General features: G+C 36.4%; 3 protein-coding genes across 7 annotated transcripts in view; 1 reads left to right on the top strand and 2 right to left on the bottom strand.

The window, feature by feature from the left end:
* The first annotated feature begins 442 nt into the window (after positions 1 to 442).
* On the top strand, positions 443 to 2,073 carry LOC146516561 (trace amine-associated receptor 13c-like). The gene has a single exon (XM_085162566.1). The coding sequence runs from the start codon at positions 606 to 608 to the stop codon at positions 1,599 to 1,601; it is 996 nt and encodes a 331-aa protein (XP_085018692.1). The 5' UTR covers positions 443 to 605; the 3' UTR covers positions 1,602 to 2,073.
* Positions 2,074 to 2,632: 559 nt separating this feature from the next.
* nsmce1 (NSE1 component of SMC5/6 complex) lies at positions 2,633 to 8,515 on the bottom strand. 5 transcript variants are annotated; one of them, XM_085162568.1, is made up of 9 exons: positions 8,230 to 8,503; positions 7,772 to 7,916; positions 6,894 to 7,013; positions 6,136 to 6,257; positions 5,910 to 5,987; positions 5,170 to 5,316; positions 4,329 to 4,445; positions 3,009 to 3,135; positions 2,633 to 2,764 (listed from the first exon to the last, which is right to left on the bottom strand). In XM_085162568.1, exons 2-9 carry the CDS (start codon positions 7,881 to 7,883, stop codon positions 2,730 to 2,732), a joined length of 858 nt encoding a protein of 285 aa, XP_085018694.1. In that variant the 5' UTR covers positions 7,884 to 7,916; positions 8,230 to 8,503; the 3' UTR covers positions 2,633 to 2,729. The 5 variants fall into 5 exon arrangements, with proteins under 5 accessions (XP_085018694.1, XP_085018693.1, XP_085018696.1 ...); XM_085162567.1 differs by having other exon boundaries at positions 7,772 to 7,929; XM_085162570.1 differs by lacking the exon at positions 8,230 to 8,503 and having other exon boundaries at positions 7,764 to 7,863.
* Positions 8,516 to 9,204: 689 nt separating this feature from the next.
* Positions 9,205 to 13,397, bottom strand: part of vps37a (VPS37A subunit of ESCRT-I) — a 30,925-nt gene continuing 26,732 nt past the window's right edge. Inside the window, exons 9-13 of the mRNA XM_085162565.1 lie at positions 13,296 to 13,354; positions 12,834 to 12,902; positions 11,688 to 11,831; positions 10,888 to 10,976; positions 9,205 to 10,687 (exon numbers count right to left, since the gene is read on the bottom strand). Of these exons, the coding sequence (XP_085018691.1) occupies positions 10,896 to 10,976; positions 11,688 to 11,831; positions 12,834 to 12,902; positions 13,296 to 13,354 (353 nt within the window). The 3' untranslated portion in view covers positions 9,205 to 10,687; positions 10,888 to 10,895. The remainder of the gene's footprint in view (positions 10,688 to 10,887; positions 10,977 to 11,687; positions 11,832 to 12,833; positions 12,903 to 13,295; positions 13,355 to 13,397) is intronic.

Here is a 13,397-nt window from a genome sequence, read left to right on the forward strand (position 1 = left end):
TGATTCCTCACATGGGATATATGGTCATAAAAATGTTTTAAATGTATTAAATAATGCTGACTTAATTGTGTTAAGCTGTAAATAATAACCCAATGTCTGCACACGAGGATGTCCTTTTGTAGTATGGAAAAATTAAGTAACAAAGTAATGATTTTCTATTTAAAGATGATGCTTGCTTTTTGATTAATCTGAAATACTTGGAAAAAAATGTCAAATGCATCTTAAACAGGAGCTCAAGTCTCACAACGTCAAACACTGTCAAAACAGACACATCTGTCAGCAATGAAGGATGTGACTGCTGACTTATGAATGCTTTGGCTTTAAACTTTAATCTGCTTTGAAACTACTTCACAGAACTTAGAAACTTGAATCTTGCATCATACAAATGGGTGATGAAAGGGGGGAGAGAGAAGAAAGGAGCAAGGTGGAAAAAACAAGAGAGGAGGAAGAAGAGAGAGGGGGAGGGACTACTTAGCAGACAGTGATGAAAAGGTTGACTTGGGAGTTGGAAGGGGGGAGTGTCATCAGAGATAAATAAGCTGTACAATGTCTCACAGGGTCAGCAGGTTGCTTGAACTCAGCAGATCATCCTTTCTTTATACTGGATGATGGACAGCCAGGACAGAATTCAACTCTGCTACCCTGAGCTTGCGAATTTGTCTTGCAGGGGTTTAACACGTCCTCAGCCTGAGGCTGTCCTCCTCTATACACTGTTGTTGTCCATCTCTGTGCTAACTGTAGCTCTGAATGTGCTGGTTATCATATCCATCTCTCATTTCAGGCAGCTCCACATGCCCACCAATGTCCTCCTGCTCTCTCTGGCCATCTCAGACCTCTTGGTCGGGCTGCTTGTGATGCCGGTGGAAACAATACGGTTTATAGAAACCTGCTGGCTGCTGGGAGATCTCATGTGTGCTTTTTCTTACATTATCGGCTTCACTCTCACCTCAGCCTCTGTGGGCAACATGGTGCTCATATCAATTGATCGCTACGTAGCTATTTGTTATCCTCTGCAGTACCCCACTAAAATCACTCACAGCAGAGCGGAGCTGTCTGTGACTCTGTGCTGGGCCTGTTCGCTCCTCTACAACGGGCTGATCTTAAAGGAGCATCTCAGGCAGCCAGACAGGCATAACACCTGTCACGGTCAGTGTTTGGTGGTGATTAACTATGTCTCTGGAGCCATCGACCTTGTCTTTACTTTCATCTGCCCTTGCTCAGTCATTACCATTCTGTACATGAGAGTATTTGTTGTAGCGGTGTCTCAGGCTCATGCCATGCGGTCTCATATTACAGCTGCTGCAGCTGGTACAGTAAAAATCACCGCAAAGAAATCAGAGAAAAAGGCAGCCAGGACTCTTGGCGTTGTGATATTTGTGTTTTTGATGAGTTTCTGTCCGTATTACTATCCCTCTCTTGCAGGGCAGGACATTTCAAACAGTGCTTCATCTTGGGCTATTGTTTCCTGGATGCTGTACTTCAATTCTTGTCTGAATCCACTGATATATGCTTTTTTCTACCCGTGGTTTAGAAAAGCTATCTGGTTCATTGTCTCCCTGAAGATACTAGAGAAGGGCTCCTCTCAGGCAAATATACTTTAAAATAGCAAATTTATCCTGAACCAAATCAGTCTGTATGAGAGAATGAAACTGCTGATTATTATATGTGGCAGTAGCATGATGTTTTTTAATTATAGACTTATTCAATGAATCAAAGACCATCTGTCACAAAGTCTTATTTCATATGACCCACTGTCTCAAACAAGTATTGTATCCTGTCAGAACTGGAACATATAAGTCATGTATCAATGCATAATGGCAAAAAAGATTTACCCTCCTTACTGCATGAAATCAACAATAATAATTATAATGATTCAGGAAATCTTTCAGGCTTTTTACTACAGGACTTGTATTTATTCTGTTTAGATTTTTAAGTACTGTGCTCCTTATTACATTATTTTTATTCATTGAGCTTCCCATTTTAACTTTCAAATTTCTGCTTAATTTCTTTGTGTATTTTTTTTTATATTTCTTGCCATATTGTTCACTGCTCCAAAATTTAAAGGAGCACTTAAAAAACACACAAGATCGTGATGAAACATTTAAATTAAAAATCATTACTGAAATGCATTATGTAATTTGTTGGGGACAAGATAAAGTAACAATGGTTATTGTTGTTTCTTACATCTTTCAGTTTAACAGTTTGTATGCTACAGACTTAAAAAGGGGGTTTAGGAAAGTTGATAAAGGTTTGAAAGAAAGACATCGCCTTAATTTCTTCTCAACCACTGAGGAGCCACTGATCAGTGAAAACTTTCTTTCTTATTGTGAACACAGTGAGACACATTTTAAGATGGATTTATGTCATTATCGTCAGCGAATCAGATACTCGTGTATGTTGTACAGCAAAACTAATTTTCAAATCTCCATCACATGTTAGTTAAAATCGGCCATTACTGTCTCATAAAAATCTTTTATGTCTTAGAATGACATTATTCTCTTAACTTATCTTCTAGTGGAACAGAAAATGTGAATATATATCTAGACAGAAAAAAAATTTTCACAATGAGAAACTTGTTTTGTTAGAGGGGCGGGGGTAGATATTTGTAAAATGCAATACAAATACTACACTATTGAAACAATCTTTTATTTTTTATGTATAAAAGCAAACACAATAAAGACATTTATATTATATTAATAAACCATTAAGAAAGACTATTGATGAAGCCTTCATCTCCTGGATTGTGAATGAGGACGTTTCACTTCTGTAATAAAAAGAACAAAGAACATGAGTTTGTTATGTTGTTCTATTCACCTTCCATTTGAATATATGTTTAAATATATAATAATTATAAAACGGCAATCACACATCTTTTTTGCACTCATTTCTATTTTTATCATTCACAGTTCCAGTTGAAGCCGATCAAATGTGCACCAAAGTTTGGGAGTCTCTAACTACTGGAGGTGTAACGTGTCCAGAAACAGCATTTGAGAATAAACAACATATACCAGGGATTTCGTGTGGCCAGAAGTCATCACAAGAAGGACAACGTGGCTCCGATTTGCCTTTGAAGTATCTGGCCACACATGGGTTGTGTATTTTTATGCCACATGTAGGATTCTCACAGATTTGGCACTGAAAAAACAAGAGAGACAAAAAAAAAAAATCATTCAGATCAAATACTGTAAGCAAACAAATAATGCTGGTGACACATTACAGTAACTGGTCCTTTTTTGGATACATTTAACACATATCAGGTTGGACTATCCTTTATCTTAAATGTTTCTCAATTAAAAACATTCCTCAAAGATTTTGGTCCATACTGGTCCCAGATGATTCACTTATGTGGGCTGCATCTTCATTATGCTAGTCTCTATTTCTACTGCTCCCGGGTTCTGGCGTGGTAGAGGCCACTTAAATACTGTGAACTCATTAGCACAGTAAAGAAACTGGTCTTATGCTCTTTATGGTGTGTTATTCAGTCAAAAATGCCCATTAGCCGATTAAAACACTTGCCATTAAAGGAGGAATACAGTCAACAACATGAATCAACAGGCTGTGGTGTTTAAGTGGTGCTCAGATTACACTAAGAGGCCTAAAGTGTACTCCATTACATCAGTCATGTGCCTACCACCCACAAGGCAGGGTGGAGCCATGCTTTTATGCTTTTTATCTCAAATTATGTTCCTATCATCTGAAACTCATCAGACCAGACAATGATTGTATTACTGTTTCTATCAGCTCAAACCCTTCTGACATTACTCTTTGAGCTCTGGCATCAACAAGACAACGTCAATTAGTTAGCACTCTCAAGATGGCTTTCTTCTTTCACTGAGCATTCTCTATAAACTCTAAAAAATGCTTTATGTGAAAACCATTTCTGAAATATTCAAATCAACAATGCCACATTTAAAGAGACCTCAGTCCCCGTCCTTCTCCAGCTGACACTTGGGATTTCAGCACGTTTATATGAGTTTCTGCAATTTGGATGGCTGATTAGATATGCTTTATCAAGCAGTTGTGTCCAATACGGTAGGCAGTCAACATTACAGATGATATTTACTTCAATTCTCTCTCAAGATCAATTTTCTCAACAGCAAATGAATATAATATGAACAATAATTTGTAGTAATTGTAGTATAAATTATAAATTGTATATGCATGCTAGTCATCTCCATTGTTCATTTTAAAGATAAAAATTTATATTTTTAAAGTTGAGGTAATATAACCACACCAGCCTAATGTTTACAGTTTATAGTGATCATCAGTGCCTAAATTCAAGCGGGTACGAGGGTGATATTACTAAGTGTAAAAAGGGAAACATTTACCTGGAAAGCGATGTTACGACAGATGTGGCACACTTTGACATGGTCTTGATACATTGTGCGAATATAAGGCTCCATCTCTATGATACACCGGGTGGACAAGGTGTATTCGCCCCGTTTCTAGGGTAACAAATAGCACGCAATTACACACTTACAGAAAAACAAGAACTATAACAAGTGGTGAGTTATATATGTATATATTTGACATTATAGGCTTTGATTTCATTGCACTTTTCCACTTACTGCTACATTGTGAAGTTTTGCACTGAACACTGATTAACAGAAATACAAGAGTTAGTATGGCCAGAAGCCTCAATGTGAGTGCTTCTGCACAAAATATTTTAACTGCACAACTACAAACAAAAACATTTATTTTAAATAGAAGGACCTAATGTTTATGTATATTTTGAAGTTAAAATGATACTAGCATACTGAAACCCATACCCAAAATGCTATTATTATTATTATATTTTTGTCATCATTGAAACAAAGAAATCTTGTTTTGTAAGCTGTAAATGAGAAGGATTGTCTAAATAAATGTCATTTTATTTGTATAATAAATTTTTTTAAAACTGAAAACCATAATTAATGACATTTTATACTATGCCTTATTAATAAAGGAAGCAGTATGGGAATGATAAACATAAATGGAGTAATTATATTTAACCTTAATAAGCTGTATGACCTCCTCCTGCTGCATTCCCATTTTAAATATGGTTAATAGGAAGGCAAGTACTTGAAGAACTGAAATCATTTTATTAATCCGTTCACAAAAAAGAGGAAGTAGTTTGTGGGAAATCAATAATCAGAATTGTGAAATCCTACTAGAGACGGTGTATTTTACCTCACTGAGCCATTTGTCGTGCACTAAGCGGCTCAACAGGTGCTCCGTTTCGCTCTTCTTCATCTTTCTGGTGGTCATGGAGTCTGTGCTGTTCAGAATATCAGTAGAGGAAGCCTTGCCATTCTCAGAGCACACGATGAGGTCCAACTGAATGAGCACAATTCAAGTTGATCAGAACATTAGTTTTACTACAAGCCACATTCACCCATTCACACACATTCATACCATTTCTTCTGTGTGTTTTACATGATATGTTTAGGAATTCCTGATGTAGCAAATATGATACTAAACTTCTTTAAACTTCTTTCTCAACACTCCATTTTCCAAAATTTTGAATTTTCATGGTTTGGGCTTTACAGGGTTAACGACTGTCAATTTAACACACACCAGAATTTGGGGTTCAATACTCTTGCCCAAGGAAACTAACATATGGACAGGAATCACAACCACAGTCTTCTAAATGATTGATGTTCTACCTCAAGAGCCACAGTCACACAAATCTGTGTGTAGTAATCTATTCATGACTTCCTACATGATCTTTTGAACAAAAAAATAATGTTGACCACTGTTTATGGATAATGTCTGATTAGACTGTTACACTGAACTGCAACCTACAAGTTATGTGGTTTCAGGGTTTTACATCAATATACCACCAGAGGCTTAAAACCCCACCCCGACAAATACCAAAATTTATAGTGGAGGCATCTATAACATGTTATTTTACTGTGAATTTAACTCACTGTTTTCCTGAAGAGCTCAAGTTCATTGTCGGCATAATCTGACGACATCCTGGTGATGTCAGTTTCAGCCATGTTCACCTGGATGGGATTAAAGTTAAACTTTAATTAATAATGTATTTCCTTTAATATGATCCTAAAATATGTTAAGTCTTTGCAGCTTGGACACATACTAAACAACAGCCCGACAAGGCAGACCCAATACCAATACAAGCATTAAATCACTAACCAAGGCGTAGTACTGCTGACCGTTATTTTCAGACATCCCTTTCCTAATCTGCATGAACATTGGCTGCAGTCTTGAGTTGATAGTATCAATAAAATCTTCCAGCTTGTCAGGTGCATACTGTGCTGCAGAAAAAAACAAGAACAATAATGTTTGTTAGTCTCCTACAAAAACAAAACAAAACAAGACACATTGTGGTTCTGGTGTCATAATGTGCACATTAAAGGTAGGTGATATAATCTCAAAATTATATCACAGTATTAAAAGGCAAGTTGTGACAATATTTCTGATGATATAATGGACAATAGACAATATGAAATGGCACAGCCCTAGTGCATATACACAAAAATATTTTATAATGTCTATATGTTTGGGGAGGGTTGGGCTGAAGGATTTTAATTGGAACATATATTAAAATACATATATACCATCATCTTATTGTATTAAATAAGTTGTATTTTACAACTTATTTAATATTTTATATATCTGCACAGGGTCTGCAGACAGAAATTAGTTAGTAATTTTGGTACAAGGCGTCTTGTAACACTGCCTTCGAGTGTAATGAGGTTGCTTTTTTGTGTAACAGTAAATCAATAGTAACAGTCTCTTAGTGTAAGAAAATAAGAAATTATTTATTAATAATTAATAAGGGGGTGATACTACTTTTTGTTGCCCTACTTTACACTAGTCTCCAGATACACTATGAGGTGCATTTTGAATTTTCATTCAATTGTTGTTCACATGTATAGGAATTTACTTACTGTGGTGCGTTTCACAGCAGTACTGATAAAGAGCCTTTGCAGCTTGCTCATCGATTACTCCACTGACCATCATGGTCTGAAGAAACCTTCGATGGCTTTCTCCCATCTGTCGTGACATGTCTGTTGGTACAGAGCAAAGGTGGTCTTTATATATATAGTTAAATATCTGTAAATCAGGCAAAAAAGATGATCATCCCACATCACTTTTGTGCTGGCTAAACGTAAATAATAAACAAATAGATAAATAAATAAGAATGTGATGAAAAAAGTGACACTTATTATTTCACTGACACAAAAAGAAGTTATAAAACATCTAAAAGGCACATGTAGACATCTATAAAAACAAACAAACAAACAACAACAAAACATAGCAAACTAAATAAGACCAGCATCCGATCCGACTTTCTGCCAAATTGTTATTCAAACCAAATTCACAGTACTTTCGTATTTCTGTTATAAAGTGTATAAAAAGTGAAATAAGCACTTTCTCTGAGGACTGTTAGCATGTTCTTTAAGTTAAAATGCTACAACTATTCCCTCCTGCAAACTCAACAATAACATCATTTCTGAAACAGTTTCCTCTTCTTTGCCGAACGGCTAACTTACGCTAAAACTACTGATGCTAGCTTTTAACATCAACTATATAAATATTGTAACTATGACTGAATCTTTTAAGAAAGGTTATGCTAGGTAACGTTAAAGCCAGACATTTTGCCAACTTTAACTGAACTATCTGCGGCAGTATGGAGATTTTGTCAATCAACGGTTATTGCTAATGGACCCGGTTATTTGCTTGTCCAGTTCTGCAGTTGCTCTAATGTTTAAAAACAAAAAATTTAATTATTTCCAGTTTCATTTAAACATGTTTACCTACTCACCCCCTACCGCGCGCGCCTTCCGTCTTTTCCTCCGGGTTCTCTTCGTCTTTGTAGGTTTTTGTGGTGAATCACTGCCACCTGCTGCTGTGGAGGAACTACTGCGGGACGCCATCCCTGCCACCTCTGTTCATTCAAGCCTGCAGACCTGTTTTTTAGAGCTGTCACAATATCAATGACCAAATTAACATTACTAAAATTATTCCCTTTACTTTCACAATAGCAATACGTAACATGTTAAATGTTAAAAACCTCTAAGTTTCAAATATTATAAAAGTGGCAGCCCCACATAAAATTCTTAATGAATAGGTTTAGTATATGGTACATACACATAAGAAAAGCCAGATACACAAAATAATTAATACAGAGACAAACCACATTCATTGAAAAGCAGGAGCTACTGCTAAATAAAGTAACAGCTAAAATAAAAGCAGACTATTAGTGTTTTAGCTCAGGCTTACCTCCTCTGACTGGCACCTGTTTTTCAGCTTTTATCTGGCACCTCTTTCCTAGTCTCTCCCTTTTCTTTCATTCATTTTTTAATTTAATCGACGTGTTTTAACGTTACCAGGTTGCCATGTCGACAGAGAGATTGCATCTTTGACGTATGCACTTGGGTGCCATGGAAACTGCAGAGAGAACAGAGTCTGTGGTGGAGAGATGTGTGCTGTTCTTAAACTGTTTACTGATGAAGATGATATCCACAGCAGGCAAAAGCAACCCACAGGCCAGTGATACCAAACAAAGCAACAAAAAGATTCATGTTTAAAAAATTGTGTTTAGTTTCATACAGATAATAATGTAAGCAAATTTTCCAATGGTGAAAGTGCATATAGGTACTGAGCTTTAATGTTTTGTGTGTACAGTACTGCACGTCACCACAATATATACGGTAGCAGTGTTGTGCTTTATGGTAATGCCATGAAAAAATTACACCGTATAATCTTTAGTGTAAATTGAATTTTATAAAGTATAGGCTGGCTCAAGTTACCCTGAATCCTTCTTTAGTTACACCACCATAGGCTTAGGCTGCTGAGGGCTTCCTACAGAGCACTGAGTGTTTCTTCACTCTCTGAGCTTACACACCACTCTGGATTTAATCATTATTTATTATTACTTGGCTCTCTTCCAGAGTGTGTTTTTTTGTCCCGTCTTCCTCCCATCACCCGCAACTCGTCACGACAGATAGCTGCCTCTTCCTGAGCCTGGTTCTGCCAAAGGTGTCTTCCTGTTCATAACAAGTTTTTCCTTCCCAGTATTACCGAGATGCTGTTCACTTAGTGATAATTTGATTGTTGGGGATTTCTCTGTACGTTCATTGAACAAATTCCACATCATGGTCAGACACCTTACTGACATCATGCAGCCCAAGGATACCCTGAGAACCTCTGGCTTTCAGGCAATGCTGGTATGTTAAAAAGAATGTAATCACAGAATTTATTCTAAATGCTTTATTACTCTAACAAATTAAATAAGAACATATAATACAAGGTGTCTCGAGTCTTTGATTACAATATAGCCTATTATTAACATTATTTAAATACAGTATCCAATGTCATTGAGTTTTACTGCAGCATTTAAACTAATATTCCTCAACATTATCCCACATCTTCTGAGGCTTTTCAGCAGAAATTTCAAGTTTGAGGTTTCAGGTGTCAGAAAACAGTTTCTCAGGCGATCTGTGCATATAAGGGAAAAGTGGTGGTCAGTATGTTTACATCAAGAAATTTTTTTTTTTAAATCAATGTAAAAAGCAAAAGAGGGACTGAAGTATTCAGATTTGAGTTAATGTAGTTTAACCCGCCCTCTGAGCGGAAAAATATTTGCTTTCAGTGCTAAAAACAAGAACCACAAATGCTAATCGTGTTAGCATTGGTTTTAACACGTGACCCTCAATAAGCAGAATTACAATACAGGAACTAACAACTGAAACAGCTCTTACAGTATGTTATGTGGTCTGCTTGGTTCACGTTAACTTTGAATTGGAAACAAATGTATTACAACTTACAGTACATGAATTGAGGGATTATCAGAGTACTGATAGAAAATCTGAAACCTTAACTATGAATGTTTATGTAATGATATTCAGGCTGTGTTTAGGATTTCTTCAAACTGACAGCTTGATTAACAATCAACCACTTTCCACTTTGAAAACACATAGTTAAATTTTAACAGCCCAATTAAATGTCTCCTGACCGAACTGTTGAGTCCTTGCTTCTTTTCTTTGTTTTACTCACTGACAGTCATGGCTGTCTTGGACAAATTATCGCTGAAAGTGCATTGGCTGCACAACATCTCCGTAAAGTGTAATGGGATGATTAAGCAAGGACTGATCTCAGAGATGTATGGTACAGACACCAATATTTCAGAATAACTTTTTAAGTGATACTAACTAGCCCACAGCAAAGAAAATGGAAGATTAGGGGCACTGTACTACACAACTTGTACTTTCTTCCAAATTTCTTCACATCTCCAACCTTCCTGATTAAGAACAGGCAAGATTTTATGAGCAACGTGACATAAATCTAAAGAGAAAACAAAGCTTGTTGTAATCACTGCCATGTCAAAACTGGAAAAAAAAGTGCAATAAAAGTATCCACAATGTGATGAATCCATAGTAATGTGTCTGGAGCATCTAGGCATGTGCCACTCATCCTCCAAGGTTTGGCCTCCTGTGGTGACTCAACGTTACTCTCACAAGATCCAACTTTAACTGCTTTTTTGTGTTTTGCTTTGTTTTGTTGTGTTGTTTGTTGTTTTTTAAGCTTGGATCTGGACACCATAGACTTCTTGTTTTAGCCCAGCATTGCAATCAAAATCTTCATGTTTCTCCAAACTGATGAGTGCCCAGTGTGCTTTTCGGCCCCTGTAATACCTTTTTCCTTTTACTTGGCAGCAGTTGGCTGAGAAACACTGAATCTGAGGACCAAAGAAATGGTGAGAGAAGCAGAATGAATAAATGAGAATGAAAAATACAATTTCCTTTTTTTTCTTTCCAAAAAAAAGAGGAAAGGTTATTACAGTCATTGTAAAAGTCGAGAACCAGCATTTTTACCCTTTAAACAGACATGTGACTGCAATGCGACTTAGTAATGTGTGCTGTGCTGTGATTCTTCTACCTTGTGATCTAGTGACTGGTAGGAAACGGGCCATGTGTGTTGATGGACTGTTGCAGCTTCTCTTCTTTGGCTCTTCTGCTGTGGCAAAGCTGGAAAACAAAACCAAAGTCACCTGAAGTTTCCCCTTAAAATGTTAAGTGCAGTACTTCCTATAACATTCACACCTAACAATAATTTACAATAAATTACAATAGAGCCAAATGCAGTAAATATGGCACAAATTAAAACTAACATTTTTATAAAAGTGTCAGGAGGTTCAATAAAACCTCTATTTTTAAACAATTAAAAAATCTCTGTCAATTACTTCATGGTTCAGTTTTTAAAAGGTTAAAAAAAGCCAACATGTAACACTAGAACAGCCACGCAGCATCATTTTTACCCACGGATGCAACAGTATCAACAAAAGCAAAGATTTCACTTCTTGAATAAGTTTTTTTAAATTACTTCAATGATAACAAATAAAAGAAGCTACTTTCAGCTTTCCCTTGCCACAAGGGGTCAACACAGCGGGTAGGCTTTGCATGATAGATTTGTCATTATCATGACCGTCATCAGCCTCTCTCCAGTTCCTTACAGGTTTGACACCCTGTTTGCATCCCATTCAAAACTAAAAAAAAAAAGGATTTTTTTTTCCAACTCCAGTCCTCTTTTTATGTATCATTCAATCAAACCCAGCTAACTCTGACTCATATAACAAAACATGAATGAAACATGAATTAAAAAAACAGCATAAAAATGACTCCTGGCCAATTCTAGGTATAAATGTTTTTTTGTCATTCTTGTTGTTGTTAGCATCTCACTGTTCTTTTTTCCATGAAGCTGTTCAGGAATTCGTCAATGTCAATGCGTCCTTCCAGGAAGTTTTCAGCCGTCTCCTCAGACTCCTCCTCTGCCTGGTGAGCTGCGACTTTTAACCGAGCCTGTAGAGTGCTTAGACTGCAACTCTGGTAGGGAGTAAAATAAAAAAACAAAGACAAAACATAAATGAAATACAAAATGATCAAAGAGTGTTTACAGGCAAACATGTCTGGGTTGATATATATATAAGCTCTTCTTTAGAGTATTGCTCAATCTAATGAGTGCTATTAAACAAATCCTTTTTTCTGCTGGTGAAGGGACCTTGTATTGGCCAAGTCAAGTAAAAAGACAATGTAAAATCTTCAGGATAACCTGCTGAAAGATTAAAGTAACTGTATGTATATATTTGAGCCTTTAGTGTATACTTTTGACCCTGTGTGGATTAAAGAAAATTCAAAAGAAATTCAAACTTATGCACCCAATACTTGCTATTAAAAGTGAATAAAGATATATGCTGTGCAATCATTAAACCCTGGAAAAGTCCATTAAAAGCCAAAAAATCACCACAACGTTCACGTCATTGATGAGTGTATATAAACCTCTGACCACAACTGTAGCAGACCAACATGTAGTCACCAATTAAGTCTGTATCTTATATTTTACTTTTTCTTTTTGTGCTTGGTTTTCTGGAAACTAAGCAGTCAATCGAGCTTAGCTTAACCCTCCTGTTATGTTGGTTTCCAGGAACACCAATTATGCTCCTGGGTTAATTTGACCCGGGGCAAATTTACTCATCCAAAAGTGTCAGAAACACTGGCATTGATTATTTTACAATTTTATTTTATAATTTGGATTTTTTTCGTTTTCTGTAGTGATGCAGATGACATGTGACATCTATTCTGTTCTGGGTCAATCTGACCTGCAACATAACAGGAGGGTTAAGTAACAAAGAGTACTACAATTACACAGTTATACAATTCACAAGTTACACAGTATATTAAACAACCCAAGCTCAGTTTTAATCAACAAAATGATAAATCACTATTGGAATAAACATATGAAAATGTCCAAACTCTCATTTCAAGATGTGTATTTGAACTAAACATGTATTACGTGTAAAACCAGAGTGTGCTGGTGTGGCCATTTACCTCACTGAGTTCGTGCTGTCTCTGCATCTTTGTTTCAAAAGCTGATTTCATCTGAGTCAGCTGTTCATACTGTTAGCACAAGAGACAAAAACACATAATGAGCAGCAGGACAATGGCATGAACGAATATGTGAGCCATGTGTGTATGACACAGAGAGGAGACCGGGCCTTTGCAGTTACTGTGCCTAAACTCTGAAACCGTCTGCCTTTTCAAATTCTGACCTCTCTAACATTTTTAAAACCTGTCTGAACACACCTCTTTAATCCCTAGCTTTTTACGGTGACTGAGTTGTTTTGCTTTTGTGGCTTATCTTCTATTTTTCTATATTGATGTATATATTTATTACTTTTCTATTTTTCAGTTAGTACAGCACTTTGGTCAAACTGCATTTTTTAAAATGTGCTTATAAATACACTAACTTGACTTGATTATGAAACAAAGAGGAATTACGTATGAACTGACCTTGTAGAGCATCTCTTGTCTTTTTCCTTCCAGATGTGGCTCCATTTGAAGATTTTTCTCTGCAAAAACACATTGACACCAACTTAAATTAGAGCTTCACTT

Source organism: Neolamprologus multifasciatus, chromosome 6 (genome assembly GCF_963576455.1).
Source record: "Neolamprologus multifasciatus chromosome 6, fNeoMul1.2, whole genome shotgun sequence".
Lineage (NCBI taxonomy): Eukaryota > Metazoa > Chordata > Actinopteri > Cichliformes > Cichlidae > Neolamprologus > Neolamprologus multifasciatus.